At 44.8% G+C, this 21,422-nt stretch overlaps 1 protein-coding gene across 1 annotated transcript in view; it reads right to left on the bottom strand.

The window, feature by feature from the left end:
• Positions 1 to 308: 308 nt before the first annotated feature.
• Positions 309 to 21,422, bottom strand: part of KIF5B (kinesin family member 5B) — a 118,866-nt gene continuing 97,752 nt past the window's right edge. The window contains exons 18-26 of the mRNA XM_068235691.1: positions 20,877 to 20,938; positions 20,676 to 20,785; positions 19,036 to 19,137; positions 16,183 to 16,243; positions 16,034 to 16,105; positions 15,761 to 15,865; positions 12,000 to 12,216; positions 6,683 to 6,816; positions 309 to 910 (exon numbers count right to left, since the gene is read on the bottom strand). Coding sequence (XP_068091792.1) covers positions 6,689 to 6,816; positions 12,000 to 12,216; positions 15,761 to 15,865; positions 16,034 to 16,105; positions 16,183 to 16,243; positions 19,036 to 19,137; positions 20,676 to 20,785; positions 20,877 to 20,938 — 857 coding nt within the window. The 3' untranslated portion in view covers positions 309 to 910; positions 6,683 to 6,688. The remainder of the gene's footprint in view (positions 911 to 6,682; positions 6,817 to 11,999; positions 12,217 to 15,760; positions 15,866 to 16,033; positions 16,106 to 16,182; positions 16,244 to 19,035; positions 19,138 to 20,675; positions 20,786 to 20,876; positions 20,939 to 21,422) is intronic.

Raw genomic sequence — 21,422 nt, 5'->3', positions numbered from 1 at the left:
ATGTTGCTGTCACTTACAGTAGGTAGTAGAAATCTGACAGAACCGACAGGTTTTGGACTATCCTATCTCCTCATGAGGGATTCTCAGGGTTTTCTTTATGTTCAAGAACACTTAGTGAACGGCAGTTGCTCCGTCAAACTGCCAAAACAGTGTACAATGAGCAGGGAGGCTGGCCAGCATCTTTGCATAAATCCTTTTCAGGGAGTGCCTTTATGAAGAATTAAGACCATGCTGAAAATCCCCCATGAAGAGATGGACTAGTCCAAAACCTGTCTGTTCAGTCAGATTTCTACTACCTTCTGTAATTGACAACAACATAGGAGAAAAGTAATTTATGGCTCATTTTACTCTGGAAGAAACGTATTTCTTATTTGTGCGTGTTCACATGTATTTTAAATGTTACAAAGTCCTTTAATGAAGTCACTTTAAAGAGCCCCCTACTGCCCTTGTATGACGAAGCAGTAGTGTTAAGTATTTAAAAAAAAAGTTAACCTGTGAGCGTAATAAACCGTTATCGTTTGATCCATGTCCCAGAGACAAAAGATTTACAGAGACCTAACTAGGTTCTATTTGACCAGTAACATACATTCAGACTTGGCACAGTGCAGACTAAGGTTTAAGACATGGATAACAAACTGTGCAATAAGATAGAGCTATATACCTTAAATTACATATCGTATGCAAAGACATCAAAAAATTGCACTCTAGTTTTCTTTTGCTGCAAATCAATAAGAATTTGCCCAAAGGGGGGAAAAAAAAATATTTGTCGGGAATAAAGAAAGAGCTGTACAGGCCAGATATAAATTACAATTTGAAAAACAATCCTACAATCCCCAAAAAGGTAAGTGAACCCCAGTAATGGCCATCGGGTGACTGTTCTCACTCTGGTACTTCAATCATCCTTCAGCACCTGAAATATAGAAAAAATAGGGGATATCAATAAACCATGATAGACCTATTTTCTGAATTTAATTAAAGTGGGATTATATTCCCAAAACTAAAATTTCAGTAACTGCTCAGATACATAAAAGAACATTTGAAAGCATGACTAAGTATTACCTGCGTGTGAAAACATTTATTTTCACTGCAGAGAGCAGAAGCTTGCTTATCTCATCATCAGCAAATGCACTATTTATTTAGCGCCTACATCTTCCATAGGGGGAATACCAGCCAGGTTTGTATGTCCCCCCCCGTGTCTGTGTGGGTTTCCTCCAGACGCTCAGATTTCCTCCATCATCCCAAAACCAAGTAAGTTAATTGGCTTCCCCCTACAAATGGCCCTAGACTTACTGTATGCTAGGTACACACCATACAATTTTGTGTTAGATAGTTTGATCATTTCCAGCATGTCCGATATGTTTGATCGTTGTTCGGGTCGATTTCTCATAGAAGTGAATGGAAATTGATAAGAAAAGATAAGAGAATAGAGCGGGAAACACAAATCGACCGAACGAAAAATCGACCTAAAAAATGCATCGTGTGTACCTAGCATGAGACACACACTACACCAGGAGTGTCCACTAGGTAGATCGCTATATACCAGTTAATCGCAAAGGCCTTCATGGTAGATCCCAACCCCACTCCAGTTTCCATTCTTTATATACAAATGTGCTCCTAAAATTGGACATGAGTAGATCATTTTGACTTGCTAATTTTTAAAAGTAGCTCACTAGCTGAAAAAGTGTGGGCACCTCTGCGCTACACAATACATAGACAATGGACTATGGTAAGGATTCGATTGTGAGCTCCTCTGAGGGACAGTTAAGTGACAAGACAATAACGTACTATATAAATAACAAAAAAAAAAATCACCTGAAACATTCAAGAAATATTAATTTTCGATGACAAATCTAATGCGCATTGTTACAGAATCATGAATTTAAGGTAATTTGACGGAGAGCTCCAAGGATAAAGGAGACTTCTCCAAAGAGGAACAGGAGGCAAGACTAGGCTTACCCAGGCCTGCCCACACTCCGGTACCAAATACTCAGTACAAAACAGGCTGCTTAGTGGGCTACAGAAGCACACAAAGGAAAGGAAAAAGGTATTTATAAACTGTAATAACCGATACAGTTTAGATCAGTGTTGCATAATATTATTACAGCATGTTCCCATTTAACAAAGACAGCCTTTGCCAAGTACTCCTATTGGGAAAAACAAACAATCTCAAGTACCGCCTGATGCATGTATCTTTGGTAGGAATACCAAATTGTGCATACCGTAAACGTTTTTTGAACATTTATTTATGCTATTAACTAAAAATGTGGTTACTCAGGTTTATTAGTTATTAATAGTTATTCAGGTTTATTACATATGTATTTTGTTTATTTTTAAATACGAGCACCCACAATACTTAGACTGGCTGTGGCACGCTGAAATACCCCCTGAACCACAAAAAAGTTCCCCTGGGCAACCGTAATGTACGTTGAACTAAAGAGGATAGGATTAGCGTGGCACTTCTCCTCTCTAATGGGGGATTTATTGACTCCAGCCTCTCAGGCGGGCTTTATGTGGACAGGTGGTCAATAATATACTGACAGTCTTATTAGTATTCAAACACTGTATGCAGGACGTGTGCTCCGCTGTTGTGATATGAAGGAAGAGATTTGAACAATATAAAATGAAGAGCAGAGAGCGTGCATCATCCGTCCAGACTTGTGCATTTATTGCGGATAGGCAAAAACCAGTGCAGATACAATACGGTGCATAACATGATTCATCTGTGTTACATGTTTGATGTATATATCATAGTTGGCAAACTTATCTGTATTCCCGTATATAGCCCGTCAGTGATGGAGGTGGGAGCATGGGAGTGAGATGGGCCTAGCGACGGCCGTTTCGCATCCTCCTGGACGCTTGGTCACGCTGCGCTCCACTATGCGCCGGCGATGCTTGGCCACAGTTTACATACGGGAGGGTCCGCCTCCCCTGTGGTGTCACAACGTCGGCGCTGATTGGAGCCCAAAAATTCCTCCAATGGGAGAGCCCGTGATGTATGATGGTGTGGGTGGTGGCCAAAGGATAACATCGCGTGCGTTCCAGCTTGCCGCATCGGCGTGCGTCATGTCTGACGCGTCTCGCACCACCCAATCACTGGACTGGCGAGAAGCGTGTCATGCGGCCCATTGGTCGCATAAACACGCGTCACATGCAGCGCAAACAACTTGATCCAACCTTCACACCCGGATGTATTTCATCCTGGTGTTGCAGGGGACCACATGCCGGTTTCAAAACCGCCGGCAGGGTGCGTAATACTCATTAAAGCCTAAGGAACGCTAGTCAGGTACATCCGTGGCCATCCATCCACTATCAGGCCTGTAATTGTGAGTGGCAATCTATCAAAACATCACTGGCTCATCCACTGGTGAATTACAATTAAGTGAAGAAACTGTGTAAGTGTGAAGATGTGTTTCAACATTAAAATTGGATACTGGGGCTGAGGAGCAGAAACATTATATATTCATTCCATATATTCATAAGCTGTTACATGGTTCTTAGATCATTCACTGATCCGATATGGAACCCATAGTAGAAACGGTAGGGGAGGAAGGGGGGAAAGGGGAAGGGGTAAAAAAGGGGAGGGGGGGCGGGGAGGATGAAAGGGGGGGGGGGGAAGGAAAAGGAAAGGAAACCGGAGGGGGAAGGGAAAAACAGGGGGGGGGGGGGGGGAGGCTTCATCGCTTAAAAGGACAACCAGCAGTTGTATTCGTCATGTCATATTTATAAACTGTAATAACCTATACAGTTTAGATCAGTGTTGCATAATATTATTACAGCATGTTCCCATTTAACAAAGACAGCCTTTGCCAAGTACTCCTATTGGGAAAAACAAACAATCTCAAGTACCGCCTGATGCATGTATCTTTGGTAGGAATACCAAATTGTGCATACCGTAAACGTTTTTTGAACATTTATTTATGCTATTAACTAAAAATGTGGTTACTCAGGTTTATTAGTTATTAATAGTTATTCAGGTTTATTACATATGTATTTTGTTTATTTTTAAATACGAGCACCCACAATACTTAGACTGGCTTTGGCACGCTGAAATACCCCCTGAACCACAAAAAAGTTCCCCTGGGCAACCGTAATGTACCACATGTTGAGAGCCACCCTAGAGTCTAAAGCAGTGCTGGGCAAACTACAGCCCGTGGGCCGATGTGCTGCTCATCCGGCCTGCTGACTGGCGTCCGGATTCCTCTCTTCCTCCCTGCAGAGTTGTGAGCAGGATAAAACTCACCTACTTGCCCCTTCCTGTGTCAGGTCTTCAAGGTAACAGGGTGTCACATGACACGCGTCACATAACAGGCGTCACATAACAGGCCAGCGTATCACATACTTGCTGGCATGTCCCAGTGGCGTGTCATGTGACGGACGCCCAGTTGCCATGGAGTTGCATCGCTGGAATTGGCAAGCAGGTGAGTTTTAACCCTGTTACCACCCACTCGTGACTCTGCAGGGAGGGAGGAGGGGAGAAATGGATGGAATGCGGCCCGGCCCACACCAAGTTTGCCCAGCCCTTGTCTAAAGCGTAGTTTACCAACCATGTACTCAAAGCCCACAGTCCATGTTTTGTAGGAAACGGCGCGCATCCACAGGTAAAGTAATGTGTCCTGGCAGGGCTCATCCTGTGTGGATTTCCTTTTATACAATACCAGTTGCCTGGCAGTCCTGCTAGTCTGTTAGGATGCAATTGTGTCTGAATAATTCCAGAAACAAGCATGAAGCTAATCTTTCAGATCTGACAATGCCAGAAATGCTTGATCTGCTGCATGCTTGGTCAGGGTCTATGGCTAAAAGTATTAGAGGCAGAGGATCAGCAGGATAGCTAGGCAACTGGTATTGCTTATAAGGAAATAAATATGGCAGCCTCCATACCCCTCTTGCTTCAATTGCTCTTTAAGCTTAGTACACACAGACCAACCTGCAGCCTGATCATCATCTGATTTTAGTCTGTTGGACAATAATCAGGCATGTGTACGTGTCCAAATATCTTGACAAGCAACTTATAACAGGCGGTTTTGCCCAATTTATCTGTTGGATCTATGTTGGTCTGATATCATGCAGTTGGTGCATGTGCACGAGTCGTTTGAATGACTTGTACTTGTTTTGAATGTGTAGTCCATCAGTCCTCTTGCATGCGCAGTATGTGAATTGTTAATAGTTTAGCCGTCTAGGTGTGTACATGTACAGGTCATGTGGTTCGTCAGGTTGTGTGATTTGTCATGTTGATCATGTGGTTGTGTGCTTGTTGGACATGTGTATGAGCCTTAAGAATCAAGTGTGTGCACAGCCACCCCAATGATAGACACCCCCTCCCTCAAAAAAACCCCAAACTTCATTGAATGCTGGATGATCTTTAATAAGTGCAGTGCACCCCTCTCCTTACCCCTCCTGCACTGTGCTGTCGTTCCTCCTCTCCCCTCCATAGCAACTAAATGCGTATCTAGCCCAGCAACGCATCTGTATAGTGCTTGATCCTGAACTCCTTTTGAGGGCATCACGCCCCATATCGCTGCAATTATCATTAGGCCCGATCCAATTTGCTTTTTGTCCCAGGTGTTTTTTTTTACATCTCATAAATAAAATGCCTTTTAAGCCACCAGCAACAAGAAAATACTCCGAACAATTGTGACGGTACTTTTACACCTGCTTTCTTGGTACTTTAATTGCAGACGACTGCTGACGAGTTATTTTAAACAGAATATAAATATCTCCTAGGTGAAAAAGTCAATTGGGCTGGGCTCATTGTGGGTGTGCGAACTCAATGTGGATTTCCAGTTTTTCACCAATTGTCATACATTAAGCTGGCTCCAATAAATCTCCTTCAGGATCATGGAATGGATAAACTAGACCCTGAATGTCTTGTTAATTTATTTACCTCTGCTCTAACCTCCCTAGCTGTGAGATTAATTCCGCATTTTAGGGTCCAAATTGTGTTGCAATTTTTTCACAAGCTTTTAGACCCTAAAAATGGAGGAAAAAAAATCATATCACTGGATAGATCTGCGGCAGCCCCGCACTCACCTCCCCTAGATCCAACGCTGCAATACTCCTCCTGCCCACAAGGTGGCGCTCTACTCCCATAGTGAGATCTCATGCCGACAGACAGGGATCCCACCACAAGGATCGAGAGCCTCTAAGGGCCAGAAGACAACTGGCTGCCAGCGCCTGGATCTCAGGGGAGGCGAGCTGAAATGCCGCCATGCTGCGCTCTGTATCCATACCCCCCGGCGGCTACCACGAGTCAGGCTCGGAGTTACCGCTCTGAGCAGCGGATGTCCGGCCTGAGCCTGACTCGGGGTTACTGCTAAAGTGGTTAAAAACTGTACAAGGAAAGAAAAGCACTGTAGACTTGTACACCCAGTCCCAGTTTAGCTCTATAAAGCCTTGGTGCAAAGTATTCCTTGAATAAAATCCTAAAATTCACCTTTAAAAAGCTAGACTTTTAACCAGCAGAAATGTATGGGATGCAACAAGGCCAGGACTGCTAATCATCCAGGGAGGGTGGGGTGGATAATGTCACCGGAACCTTCATATTTGAGTGAACTGAACTTGTGATCATGGAAAAGGCATGCAGTCTTTGGAGCCCTGCCTGCCACAGCTGTTACAAACTGCAAACTTGTGCAGTTCTAAAAGAAATGAACAGCATATTCCTCAAACACAACTATTAAATACTTACATTCTGTCAAGGCTTAGGACCTCCTCCACGAACAGCCACTGGCTGACTATTTTGAGGGAATACGGTTCCCCCACGGATTGCATTTGGATGCGTTGGAGATGCAGCTGGATGCTGTCCAGGACGGATGGGTTTAGCTACAAAGAAAAAAAAAAAAAAGAACAGATGTTATATACAATTATTTGAGTGGCCCTGAGAGATCAAATGTATCTGTTTATTGCGTGACAAGTACAGAAATGGGAAAGTGCTTTCAGTGTGGCCAGGTTATAACTGAACATTGTATTGTTATTAATAAAATAGTTTTCAGTAGAAATATTGGTGTTCCAATCTGCGGATCGCCCACTATGCAATGCCACAAATTAATTATCTGCAAGCCGATTTGGATATCCACAAGGCTGTGCGGAAATATTTTCCCTTCTTGCCGCTAATACAGCGCCTCCGGGAGCACAAATTTAGGAAGGTTAGGTTTAGGGTCCGTTCAGACTGCACGCGTTTCCAGCCGCGTTTTGGAAACGCGTGCAGAAGGCAGACACGCACGACATCAGACAGTGCATAGAGTGCACTGTCTGATGTTCACACTGCATGCATTCCAGACCTGTGCGGTCCGGGAACGCATGCTGCGCGCAGATTTTACAAAAACGCGCGGCTGTCCCATTCACTTTTCAGTAATGGGATCAGCCACGCAACGCACACAAACGCGGATGGCGTGCGTTCGTACGCGTTGTGGTCCGCACGCGTTCCGCACGCATGGCCATCCGCATTTGTGATCTGAACGGGCCCTTAGGGTTAGGCACCACCAGGGGAAGGGTTCTGTGTGAGAGTAGAGTTAGGTGTAGCCATAGTAAAATATCAGTAAATATTACCGATGTTTTACTTTAAAAATGCAGTAGTAGAATATCGCTAACTTTAGTGATATTTTCCTAGCGGTAGTCCCCTGTGCCCGTTTCTCTAGGTGCCTTTATTTCATGTATGGGAATTGCAGTTCACGTCATGCTTTACACGACTCAGATGCTTTCACCTTCCAAGCCGGTCGGAAACAACATCTGAGTCTCGTAGTGGACCGCATCCCCGTGGCTCTCTCCACAAGCTTTGGTGTTTAACCACTTCACCACTGAGGGGTTTTACCCCCTGACCACCAGAGCAATTTTCACCTTTCAGCGCTCCTTCCATTCATTCGTCTATAACTTTATCATTACTTATCGCAATGAAATGAACTATATCTTGTTTTTTCCGCCACCAATTAGGCTTTCTTTAGGTGGGACATTATGCCAAGAATTATTTTTTTCTAAATGTGTTTTAATGGGAAAATAGGAAAAATGTGGGGGAAAAAAAAATTATTTTTCAGTTTTCGGCCATTATAGTTTTTAAATAATGCATGCTACTGTAATTAAAACCCATGAAATTTATGTGCCCTTTTGTCCCGGTTATAAAACCGTTTAAATTATGTCCCTATCACAATGTTTGGCGCCAATATTTCATTTGGAAATAAAGGTGCATTTTTTTCAGTTTTGCGTCCATCCCTAATTACAAGCCCATAGTTTATAAAGTAAGAGTGTTATACCCTCTTGACTTAAATATTTAAAAAGTTCAGTCCCTAAGGTAACTAATTATGTATTTTTTTTAATTGTAAATTTTTGAATTTTTTTTTAATTACAAAAAAAAAAAAAAAATGGGGAGTGTGGGAGGTAATGAGTTAATTTTTTGTGTAAAAGTCATTTATTTGTATGTGAAAAATGTGTAGGGTGTAGTTTACTATTTGGCCACAAGATGGCCACAGTAACTTTTTGCTTTATTGCGACCTCCAAGCCTCCTTCCGGAAGCTTGGAGGAAGAATAAGGAGGCTGGACACGTGAGTTTCTTCTCACAATGATCGTGCTGCCCATAGGAGAGCAGCGGGTCATTGTGGGGCTTAGATCAACGAACGGGAATGGATTTTCCCGTTCATTGATCTCCGGGCGAGCGGGCGGCGGCGTGTTTACTAGCGGCGGGCGGCGTGTTTACGAGCGGGAGCGCGGACAGCGTCGGGAACGCGGAAAGTACGTGTTTCTCCGTCCCTGGTTTTTAAAGGATGGAAAAAGGGGCGGAGAAATACGTACGCGTGGGGGTAAAGTGGTTAAAGAGAGACTGAAGCGAGTGAAACAGCATTTGATTATTGTAAAGCACCTTACATGGTGCTAAACCGTCGCATCCACACGGCAAAACGAGGGGTTATAGCCCCCAAATCCCCTCTCCTTTTTCAGGGGAGCGCTTCCTGCTTGAGGCAGAGCTAAAGGCTGTAGCTCTGCCTCTTAGCGTGTCAATCCCCGCTGATCGCCGCCTCTTCTCGCCCCTATCAATCTGCCTTCACAGAGGGGCGGGGGAGAGGCGGAGATCTGCCGGCAGATTGACACGCATGGAAGCAGAGCTGCAGCTGAAAGCTCTGCCTCCATGAGCAGCAAAATCCACGACCAAGAAAGTTGTGGATTTTGCAGGGGGGATTTGGGGGTAGAAACCCCTCGTTTTGCCGCAGGATAGTGGCGGTTTAGCACTATATATGGTGCTTTACAGTAATCACATGCTGTTACACTCGTTTCAGAGTCACTAAGGCCCGGTTCACATTAGCGGTGGCCGTCCGGAATCGCCGTGCCGGAGCCGGACCGCTTGCAGAACGGACGGAACGGACGCACGGCAATAGCAATGAAAGCCTATGCGTCCGTTCACATGCGTCCGTTCTGCCGGACCGGATCCGGACTCCGGCGTCCGTTCCAACATGCGCTATTTTTTGGTCTGGCTCCTCCGGCAGCCGTATCCGGAGCGGAGCCGGACTGCACCATCCGGCCAATACAAAGCAATGAGAGCCGGAGAGCGCACAACACACTGGCTACAAAAACCGGACGTTCTACCCCACTTCCTATGCATTTTGGATGGGGACCACATGGGCCCAGCGTTCAAAGAGTGGGGCAGCAGCGATTTCATGCTGGAGCTCGTTTTGGCAGCAACATGTCTGATGTCTGATAACGAGGAGGCGAACAACAGGAAGGAGAGAATTCCCAGGTTTACGAGTAAAAAATGCCTGGATCCATGGTCCCAACTGCAGTCTCTGTATCCACGGATGGTCTCCACACGTCCACCTGTCTCCAACAATGACCCCAGACCCTTCTGCTGACCTCCCAGACCCCAGGTATTTACAGGATGGTATCTCCTTAAGAAACCGGATCCGGACCGCAACCGTGTTCACACCGCACGGAAACCGGATGCAAACGGACCGGATCCGGATAGGAACCGTACGGATCAGGTTCGGTCCGGCTCCGGTGCGGTCCGGACATCCGGTGCGGTTTTGACAAAACCGCAAGTGTGAACGGGGCCTAAGTGTGGTGTACGGCATAATTCAGGCACCCAAATAAAGAAACCCAGATTTGATAATCATCCTCATTCAGTGGATCCTGTGCAAAGGTTGTCCACTGCAGTACATGTTCCAGTGTTCTCCCCAGGCTCTCTTAGCCCGTTGCTCCACCCAGCTGTCATCAGCTCGCCTCCTCGTCCTCCTATGCTGCAAACAGAGTTGCACCAGCCCTGCATTCACCCATCACGCCCACCTGGCTACTTTTTCATGCCACCCAGCTGGAAAAAAATATCTGGGGAGAACACTGCATGTTCTATCCTGTGATATGTGATTCAGAGTGCTGCTTGCATAGCCTGGATAAGGAGCAGGTCAGAGGAAAGGCTCCTCAATATTACAAGTTCTCACTTGAGTGTGTACATAATGCCTTTGTGAGGAGGGTGTAGCTTGAGCTGCCTTTGCCTCCCCGATCCACCCAGAAAAGCACACATAGGTGGGTAGGTATTGCAGAACTAGGGGAAAGGGCTTGAAATCTGTAAACTAAAATGCAAAAATAAAAAAGTAAGGGTGCATTATCAGCAGCCTTAAAGGGAACATGAAGCAAGAGAAGTATACGGAGGCTTCCATATTTGTTTCCTTTTAAACAATACCAGTTGCCTGACAGCCCTGCTGGTCTATTTGACTGCAGCAGTGTCTGAATAACACCAGAAACAAGCATGCAGTTAATCTTGTCAGATTTGACAATGATGTCAGAACCCCCTGATCTGCTGCATGCTTGTTCAGCCAGGGTCTATGGCTAAAATTATTAAAGGCAGAAGATCAGCAGGACGACCAGGCAACAAGCATTGCTTAAAGAAAACCTGTAATAAGAAAAACCTCCCCTGGGGGGTACTCATCTCGGGTGGGGGAAGCCTCCGGATCCTATTGAGGCTTCCCCCGTCCTCCTCGGTCCCACGACAGCGGCGAAAATCCTCCCAGAACGGCGGGGAAGTAAATATTTACCTCCCGGGCTCCAGTACAGGCGCAGTATCGTCTCTCAGCCTTGGAGATAGGCGGAAATAGCCGATCGCTGTGTGGCTGCTCTACTGCGCAGGCGCAAGTCTCTTGCGCTTGTGCAGTAGAGCGGACCCGACGGAGATTGGCAATTTTCGCTTATCTCCGTGCGAAGAGCCGCAACAGCGCCCCCGCTGGAGCCAGGAAAAGTAAATAAATCAGCGCTCATCAGCCTTGTCGAGGGAGGATTCCGGGACACCTCGGGGGAGCCAGCGATTGACTGCCTGCAGCTACAGGAGTGGGGGAAGCTTCATTGGGACCCTGATGCTTCCCCCTCCCGAGGTGAGTACCCCCCAAGGGACTTTTTTTTGTTACAGGGTCTCTTTAATAGGAAAGAAATATGGCAGCCTACATACACCTCTCACTTCAGGTTTCCTTTATGATACCCATACACTATAAGCTATTCCTCTGCATATTCCATCACCGAAGACTGTTGTCCGATTGTAATTTCCATTGATCTCTAGATTAAATCAACCGACTTTACCGTCATGAATGGGATCTGCAGCACATCGCACATCAACACAATCACGAGCAATCTGAATGGACGGCCATCTGCGTTTGCCAATGTGAACAAGGCCTTAAAGTACTCATACACATCAGATTTCCCATTCGACTCCCTGCAGATTCAATTCATCTGCTGGGAAACCTTTCCCCGCCAAACTGTCCAATCAATCTAATTTTGATCAAAACTATCGATCGGAGAGGATGGAAAATCTAGGCTGATCAGGGACAGGGCAGGAGTGGTGATTGATCAATAGGACACAGGTTCAATCTATTATTTTCCCTGCTTTAGTTTATTGGAAAGAATCGATTCTGAACAGAGGAATGGTTTATCCACATAGGGTGGCAATCTATAAGTGTATGGCCAGCATAATACTTGCTCTCCTTACTTTATTGGAATCCAGCAGGTGGCGACACACTTGCAAGGAGTGCTGACAATGTGCTTACCAATCTGTGCGGAGTGCCCTCTTCTGGCCATGTTTTTGGACCTTACAGCCTCCTTGATGCGATCCACCTCCTGCTGATACCGTTTCCTATCACGAGATGCATTTTCTTTGGCTTCTTTTAGAGCAGACTCCAAGGCCTTAACTCGCTCAGCTGTAGCTCTAAGTCGTTTCTCCAGTTTTGGAAGCTCACAACGCAAATCTGCATTATCCCGTACCAACTGCAAAGAAAAAGAAAATGGTTGATATTCCTTAATGCAATCCTTGTAGAACACTCAATGGTGGAGCAAGTGTATTATAGTCCGGCGTTCGTCATTGGAATAATTTTGCATCATCCTGTATTGTGAGAACCGGTCCTGAACACCCCGCATCACTTGATTTCCGGCGGCTGGCCCCGCCTCCCCTCACTCCCCAGAGAAAAACGCCAAGCCATTTACTGCAGTAAACATCTTGGCGGTTTTATCTGGGGGAGATTTGATCTGTAATTTGATTTCTCCCGTGTCACCCGACTGCCATGGCAGATAAGCTCATTTAAAAGCACAGGATGTTAACAATATAGCCATTTGGTTCCCAACTGCTTCTGAGCTAAGTGCTTCTGCTAATCTGCCTTACAGTTACAGATTTTTGCCTGGGTTTTGACTACTCTGTCTACCGCCTGCACCGACCTCTTCCTGAATTTTGACTACTCTGTGCGTGCCGCCTGCACTGACGTCTGCCTGGATTTTGACTATTCTCTGCTTGCCGCCTGCAGCAACTTCTGCCTGGATTTAGCCTACTCTCTGCCTGCCGCCTAAGACTGATAGTAAAGGGGAAAAAGTCCAAAAGGAATCATGCTACTACTGCCCAGATTGTGATGTCACCCTCTGTGCCATTCCCAGTTTCAAACTATACCACACGCAGGAGGTGTATTAGGTATATATGTACATACTGCATAGACTGGTGCCTTATTTGTACAGTTTCACAATTTTTTAAGTTTATTCATAAATGTAATTTCAACAATTTTGTTCTATTCTTTTTTGAAGTTCGTCGTCATCACGGCGGCCGGCGTGACAGTACTGCGCATGCCGGCCGCCGTGAGGACGACGAGCGTCATCGTTCAGGAAGTGTCAGCCCGACACTCGGCCCTGGTGTCGCTGGTCGTGATTTCTGCGGAGGGACCGGGAGAGGAGCCAGGACAATGCCGGGGGACCTCCCGACCTACGGTGGGGGCTGGAGAAAGCCCCAGGTAAGTTCCGATTTTGTTTTTTTTCACTCCTCGGGGTCCCTTTAAAGCAGGAGGATTAGCCATACTATGCCAGGGTAAAAAAACACATATATAAGTAGATAAATACTTGATCTACTTGCATTAGGCCCCGTTCACACTTGCGTTTTGCCATGCAAACGGACCGGATCCTGATCGGATCAGGACCTGATCCGGATCGGAAACCGTACGGTTCTGATCCGGATCCGGTCCGTTTGCATCAGGCTGCCATCCGGATCCGTGGGCAAAAAATAGCGAAATTTAAATAAAAAAAATGTTGGGGTCAGCAGAAGGTGTACCTGTAGAATCAGGTTCCTCCGCTGTAGGCCTCACCTCCACCTCCGACATTCTGCCAAACAGCTCCAGCACCTCTGTCACTGCTGCTCCACTCCAGACATGCTTGGCCCATGTGTCCCCATCCGAAATGGCCGCTTGGATACGCATAGGAAGTGGGGTAGAACGTCGTGTTTGTAGGCAGTGTGTTTTGTGCCTTCCGTTTCCCATTGGTTTCTGTGTTCCGGATGGTGCTGTCAGGCTCAGGTCCAGCTCCGGTCCGGGTGCGTGGGCCGGAGATCCGGGCCCAAAAAATAGCGCATGTTGGAAAAGTGTCCGGAGTCCGGATCTGGTCCGGCTCCATACTGTACGGAACGGACACGTGTGAACGTCCGCATAGCCTTTGCATTGCTATGCGGAACGTACGTTCCGTTTGTACAGTATACGGTCCGGATCCGGGGAATCCGGACAGGGAACGCTAATTTGAACCGGGCCTTAGGCCTCTTGCACACTGCAAGCGATTCAGATTCAGATTCCGCTTTTTAATCAGTTTTTACATCCGATTCAGATTCTGATTTGCAGTTTTCTCCCTGCACACTGCAAATCGGAATCTGAATCTGATGTAAAAACCGATTAAAAAGCGGAATCTGAATCGGAATCGCGTGCAGTGTGCAAGAGGCCTTACACATGTACTGTACTGTCCATGTTTTGATTTGAGGGAATTTTATACAGTAAATGAATAGTGGGAACCATGTCTTTTGTCCAAAGTGTGAGGCTAAATCCTTTATGTCATTTCTGCCCTTTACGTTTTTTTTTTTATTTTCTCCTCCAATCGCTGAGTCACCTTAGCCTTGCTTGTAAAACCAAGTGAGCAGAGGATCGTGTTTCAGATAAGAAGCTGGGCAGGGAAATAAATAGAAGAGGAGGAATATATTATAGATAAAAAGAACCCCCAGCCTTCAACTGTTTGGCACGGACTATTAAAGGGCCAGTGCTCCTAAAGTATGTGATAACTCCAAAACATAACAGCAGAAAAAGTTTTGCAATTTTTGAATGCAGGATTAGCATCTTTATCACTTAATACACACAGACCAGTAGCTGCTGAAATTTGATTTTTTTATGGTGACAATCCCGCTTTAAACCGGGTCCGAGATGAAACACTAACTAGAACAATGCGCTTTGAGTCCTATGGGAGAAAAAGGCTTTACAAATGTTATTGTATTGTAAGTAACTTGTCTATATATCTTATCTAAAGTTTAGATAGTTTACATAGCAAATCTAACTGCAAACAGCTTCAATTGTTTATGATTATTTATTCCTGTGATACGAGGGCAGCCATGTTCTGCTTGTCACAGGCTGAGGGCTGGAGATGCTATCAGCTTGCCTGTGTGTAATGTGACAAATTCAGTCCCCTCTTCCTCTGAAATCTCTGGCTAGTAACCTCCTCTTCCTTCTGCCCAGACTGAGCCCTTGCTACTGCCAAGGCACTCTAAAAAGCTGTTGGCGAAGCTTGTTTAGTTTATAGGGAATTGGAGAATTATAACAAAACAAAAACGGTATTTGGCTTGAGGAATGCCCTATAAACTATATGAAAGGAACACAATTATGCATTATGAGTCAAAGTTTATCTCAGATCCACTTTAAGAATTGGAGGCTTAAAATTCTTGAAAAAGATGTACCGCTTTTAGGCCTATAAATGCAGAAAGAAATGTACCGCCAGGGAGGTTAAGGTAGGATTCCCTACCAATCCATTCCTTAGTTTGTGCAGATTACATACATTTTTCTTTTTCCTGGGCACCTACTACTATCTCCTAACCTACAGAATCATATGCAGGTCTCTGTATGTTACATTAACTTTTGGACCGTTCTAATACAGTTCTGTATCATGCCTGAAGAAGAAACTTTCGAAAGCTTGCAATAAACTATGTACAGGAAGTCCCTGGTTAATGAACAAGATAGGGACTGTAGGTTCGTTTTAACCTGAATCTGTTCTTAGGTCAGAACACTGTGCCATCTCTGTCCCCTGTACCTCCTCTGTGCAACCTGTACCTATCCATACAAGTTTAAAAGCCATTTTTTCTTTGAATTTCTTTTTGAAAAATTTTTTTTGACTTGTTCCCACTGAATCACAGAATCCAGGCCGTTCGAATCGGTAGGCCATTCGTAAGTCGGGCGTTTGCAAGTCGGGTACTACCCACATAGTCAGTACAGGTATTACTTGAATCCCTTACTGGTGGCAAAGATCTGCTTACCTGTTTGTGGACCTTTGTGAGTTGCTCCAGGTTGTTCTCAAGAAAGGAGATCTTCTGCTTCTGTGCAGCGCTGCCGCCCGTGTCATCAGAGTCCATCTCTGCGCTCTGCAGACACAAGTCATACAGAAGACCACAACAGTCAGTCATACAGAAGACCACAACAGTCAGTCATACAGAAGACCACAACAGTCAGTCATACAGAAGACCACAACAGTCAGTCATACAGAAGACCACAGCAAAGCTCTATGCAGAGTGCAGCTGCAGATATGTTACCTTCTTTACTCTAGTAGTCAGATCTTGGACAAACAGTTTCCTGAGATTATGGAGGGTCTGCAGCTCCTTTGCCTAGGATTACACAGACAAGTTAGAGAAGGAAGCCATGATAATAAGCTATAGGAGCATTCATACAATTTTTTACTCACCACAGTCTCTTCAAGTCCCTTCAGATCCTGTCTCGCTTGTTCTCTCCTATCTTGCATTACCCTGAAGTAATATTGAAACGCATTAGGAATAATGACAGTCACTGAGGTCTAATATGTGAACTTGCATTCAGACAATGAAGGGCACTATCTATGGCATGGGCTATGTTTTTAAACTCTGTATTAAGTGATGGATTAAGAAGTATTTTTTTCTGATACAAATCGCCCTTCAAGTGCCATCACATAGCTCATTTGCTCCCGAGGCATTTAAGAATCCCTATGCTGGAGACAGAATATTGGTAGCGATTTCAGTTTAGTGACAGTGAAGACCAGAGAAAAGGTGTATTAGTTACGGTAAACACGTGTTCGGCATAGATTGGGAAGTGGTTAACTTCTGGGGTGGATATTAGGGACAGGCACTAGGAAGTGATTAAAATTAGTTTGGGAATGAGGCATTGGGGATTAACCAGCTCTGGTTTTTGGCCATTCATTTAACATCCAGTATGTCCCCCTGTGGATTCTTGGATGGTAAATTAACCATTTCAGCCCGCAGGGATTTTTCACCTTATGCATCAGAGCAATTTTCACCTCCCATTCATTCGCTAATAACTTTATCACTACTTATCACAATTTATTGATCTATATCTTGTTTTTTCCGCCACTAATTAGGCTTTCTTTGTTTGGTACATTTTGCTAAGAATTATTTTTTCATAAATGCATTTTAACAGGATTAATAAGAAAAAAATTGGAAAAAAAATTCATTATTTCTCTGTTTTCGTCCATTATAGCTTTAAAATAATCCACGCTACCATAATTAAAACCTATGTATTTTATTTGCCCGTTTGTCTCGGTTATGACACCATTTAAATTTTGTCCCTATCACATTGTATGGCGCCAGTATTTTATTTGGAAATAAAGGTGCATCTTTTCCGTTTCGCCTCCATCACTATTTACAAGCTTATAATTTAAAAAAAATTCGTAGTATACCCCCTTCAAATGCATATTTAAAAAGTTCAGACCCTTAGGTAACTATTTATGTCTTTTTATTGTAATTTTTTTTTCCCATTAAAAATTTTATTTGGGTAATATTTTGGTGTGGGAAATAAACAGTTAATTTTTAATGTCATATGTGTAAATTGTAATGTAAAACAATATGTAGATGTAGTTTTACTATTTGGCCACAAGATGGCGACCTTGAGTTTCTTCCCTCCTTGTGCTTCTTGCTAACCGGAAGCACAAGGTTGACGCTGAAAATTTTACATGCAGAAAGACTGAAGCCTCTAGTTAGAGCGCTTCGGTTTTTCTGCTGGGGACACGGATCGGTGATTGGGAACCATGTTCCCGTTCACTGATCCCAGGGCTACCGGGGGACAGCATGGGGGCGCGATTGCGCACGGCACCGGAGCAGAGCAGCCGCCCGGACGTGAGCTTCATAAAATGGTTAATATCCAGGAGTAAAACCCCTGCTGTGCATTTCCACACGGGCACATCTGTCACCAGCACTCGTGCATGCTCCTGCACCTGTTCAAAAGTGCTGCAAGGTTGGAGGGGGGTGGGCGGGGGCTTATTTAACAAGTTGTTTGTTTTTTTAGTTTATCAAAGTTACAATATCAGTATGAAAGTGTTGCTCAGCCCTCCCCCCCCCCTCCCCCTTACCTGGGCTAAAGATTTGCGGTCAGCTTTAAAGTGTACCCGAGGAGATGTGATGAGATAAACAAGTGTATGTACAGTACAAAACATTAATAACCAGGCTGTTTTACTTGTTTTATTTTGCTGCCTGAAAGAGTTAAGTTCTAGGCATGGAAGTGACAGCTTCTGTCTTGTCAGGAATGTAGTAAACATCACTGATAAGCTAATTACAGCCACAAAAGTTTTCCTGGCAGAATAAAACTAATGAGGGCAGGGAGGGATAAAATACACAAACTATTGACCTTTTTCTAACTCTAGGACACTTAATAGGCTGCCACTGATTAGAGACAGTAAAACTTTCAAGCTACTTTGTAAATTTTTTAAATATAAAACAAAACCCTTGGATATTTAATAAAGTTATTTTTAGGAGTAGGAGGATAAATATAATTGTTTATCTAATCAGTTTATTTTCATCTCGAGTTCACTTTAAAAGGATACCTTAGCCCTTAATTCTGCAATTGACACAGTGTGTGCGGGGAGATGCGTATAGGCTTACCGCACCTCCCGTTGCCTGGGGTCTGTCTCCATTTATCTAAAAAAGGTCCTGGTCCAAAGCAGTGGTCAGCGCAGCTGCAGTATGTCTGCGGGAGTATGCAAGTACGCCTGCGGGAAGACTTAGCTGGCATGCATGCCATCTGACCCGGACATACTGTGTGCACATGCACATTATATCTACTTGGGCACCTGTGACCGCACGCGCCGACTACATATTCCCGTGCGTACTCCCGCAGACATACTGCAGCTGCGCCGACCACTGCTTTGGACCGGGACATTTTTTAGATGAACGTAGACAGACCCCAGGCCCCAGCCTATGCGCACCTCCCCAAACACACATATGGCGTCAATTATAGAATTAAGGGCTTACGTATCCCTTAAAGACTGCCATCTGTAGCATTCAGATGTGATTGCTAAGTGCATCGTTCTATTGCCTAGAGATGTGTCTGTACCGTATTACAAAATAACAGACAAAATAAGGTGAATGTGGTGTCATTTTAATGGGGAAGAGCCAAATAACATATTTATATATTTATAAGAGAGAAAAAAATCTGCATTAATGATGATTTTTTTCCTGTAAAATGCCAGAAAACGCATATACACGATTTAAAAAAAAAAAAATCTACTAGGAACATTATTGTCCTAGCAGCTGGGATACTGGCATCTACTCACGTGAGGTCATGCAGTTTCTTGCTCTTCTCCTGGTCGGCATTTTTCAGCTTTTCATGCTCCACTCGCAGCCGTTCCTGCTCCAGCATCATCTTCTGGTTTTGGCTAGAAAGGAATAGCATAAAATGATCAGTTTTCCTTCTTGCACTTGCTACCCAGGTTCACTAGTACAGCTGCTGCAGACACATATACATCACCCTGCTTACATGTCTGCATGCCTCTACTATAACAGCCCTTGGCTGTGGTGACATACTCCAAAAGGAATGAAAAAAGGGAAACCTACTACTATAGTTGGAGTTGTGTTAAATAATTAGCAATGCCTCACAAGTGAACTATAGTAATACAAAATAAAAATCCTGCTCCTGTAAAAACAATAGTTTATATGACCTAACAAAGCTGCTAACAGACATTTGATGATTTATGGCCAATCCAATCACCTGTCATCAGACTGGCAGAAAAAAAAAACATGTCTGTACAAGCCTATCGCTCACCTGTTCTGTCCAGTGTGCCCGCCCCCTCCCCATCCGGTGCACCCCCATTCTGTCCTTTTCTGTCCAGAGCTCCCCTGTTCTGTCCAGTGTGCCCCCCCCCCCCCCCGGTCTTGTGCTCCAGTTCTGTCCAGTGTCCCCTCCCCCCCCCCACGGGTGCTCCCCTGTTCTGTCCAGTGTCCCCTCCCTCCACCCCGATCCTGTGCTCCCCTGTTCTGTCCAGTGTCCCCTGCCCCCCCCCCCCCCTCAATCTTCCCATGTGTTTGCAAGCTTGAAGCTTAAATAGACTCTGTAACAACATTTTGAGCCTTATTTCTTCTATCCTATAAGTTCCTATAGCTGTTCTAATGTGCTCTGTCTTACTGCAGCCTTTTCTAGTTGCACAGTGGCTGTGTTATCTCTGTTATATGATCTAATCTTCTCTCCTCTGTCGAGTCTGTTGTGCTCAGGCAGTCAGGCTGGAATGTGCTGTGCTGCTTGTGATTGGATAGAAGCTATACACACCCTCTCCAGGCCCCCTGCACACTCTGTATGACTCACACACTGAGCTACTCTCAGCCTATTATTTGCTATGTCTTTTGTTTGTAAACACTGCATAAAATGGCAATTACAAGCCAGGATTGCAGCAGGGAGTGGCAGAAACAGCACAGAGGGGTCCAGGAGAACATAATGAATAGAATGGTATGCTTTTTTGTGTAAGAATTTTATGGTACAGATTCTCTTTAAAGAGACTGCATTGAAAAAGGGCCCCTGAGGGTACTCCCCTCGTGAGGGGAAAGCCTCTGGAGCCTCTGGATTCGATTGAGGCGTCACATGCCCACATTTCAGCCACTTAGGCTGCATAGGTGACATGAATCTTTAGGGGGCCTTGCCCAAAGACTCATGTTTTAAATACAGGCTTGAGCTGGGATTCAAACCCTGGTCAAAGGCTAAAATCCTACATAAAAGGCAGCCTTACCAGTACACCATTCAGAAATATGCAGCCCTAGGCAAGGTTTCAGAAACAGGAAAGCCATAGCAGCTATTCTGTATTTTTTTTTAGGACCACTGCACTGTGATTTCACAGGCTCTATGAGTCAAGAGTTCTGTTGATGCAGGTCCTAGCGAGCACAGCTGCATCTTTCGCCTATAGCAGGGGGATTGTCTGCCACTTACTCTTGAAGATCTGTGATCAGCTTCTCCTTGGATTCAATCTCATCCCTCAGGCTGCTCAGCTGCTTCTGGTGGGTTTCCCGGTGGCTCTGAATCTGCTGCTCCACAGCATGCTAAGGAGGCAAACAACATTATAGTAACCTATTAGCACGTGATTAACACTCATCACCAAGGCTTTAGGAAAAGTGGCTCATCACAACATACCTTCACTTCGTTTGCAGTTTGTACTTTGTTTAGGTGCTCTTTCTCCATTTCATGAACTTTTTCTACAAAACAACAAGATAAGGTAATTACAAAAAAAAATCTCCTAAATAGACTTAACTTTGCTAGGTTATTCTAGACCAGGCATGGGCAAACTTGGCCCTCCAGCTGTTAAGGAACTACAAGTCCCACAATGCATTGCAGGAGTCTGACAGCCACAGTCATGACTCATAAATGCAAATGCATTGTGGGACTTGTAGTTCCATAACAGCTGGAGGGCCGAGTTTGCCCATGCCTGTTCTAGACACAGTTTTGGCTGGAGCTGGGCTTTCACCTGGCCACATAAAGATCAATCTTCTTTCATTAGTAATACAAATAAAAGGAAATTGGTCCATTCATGATTACAAAGGTTATGCGCTCAAACACTAGTACTAGCTGGTTCCAGACATCATTTTCCTTAAATTGTACCTAAGATGAACAAATAGAAAATATGATTTCCATACCATTGACTATATCTCTACTTAAAACAACGGGCCTTAAAGAGAGCCC

Source organism: Hyperolius riggenbachi, chromosome 5 (assembly GCF_040937935.1).
Source record: "Hyperolius riggenbachi isolate aHypRig1 chromosome 5, aHypRig1.pri, whole genome shotgun sequence".
Classification (NCBI taxonomy): Eukaryota; Metazoa; Chordata; class Amphibia; order Anura; family Hyperoliidae; genus Hyperolius; species Hyperolius riggenbachi.
This window is presented reverse-complemented; position numbering and strand designations above follow the sequence as displayed.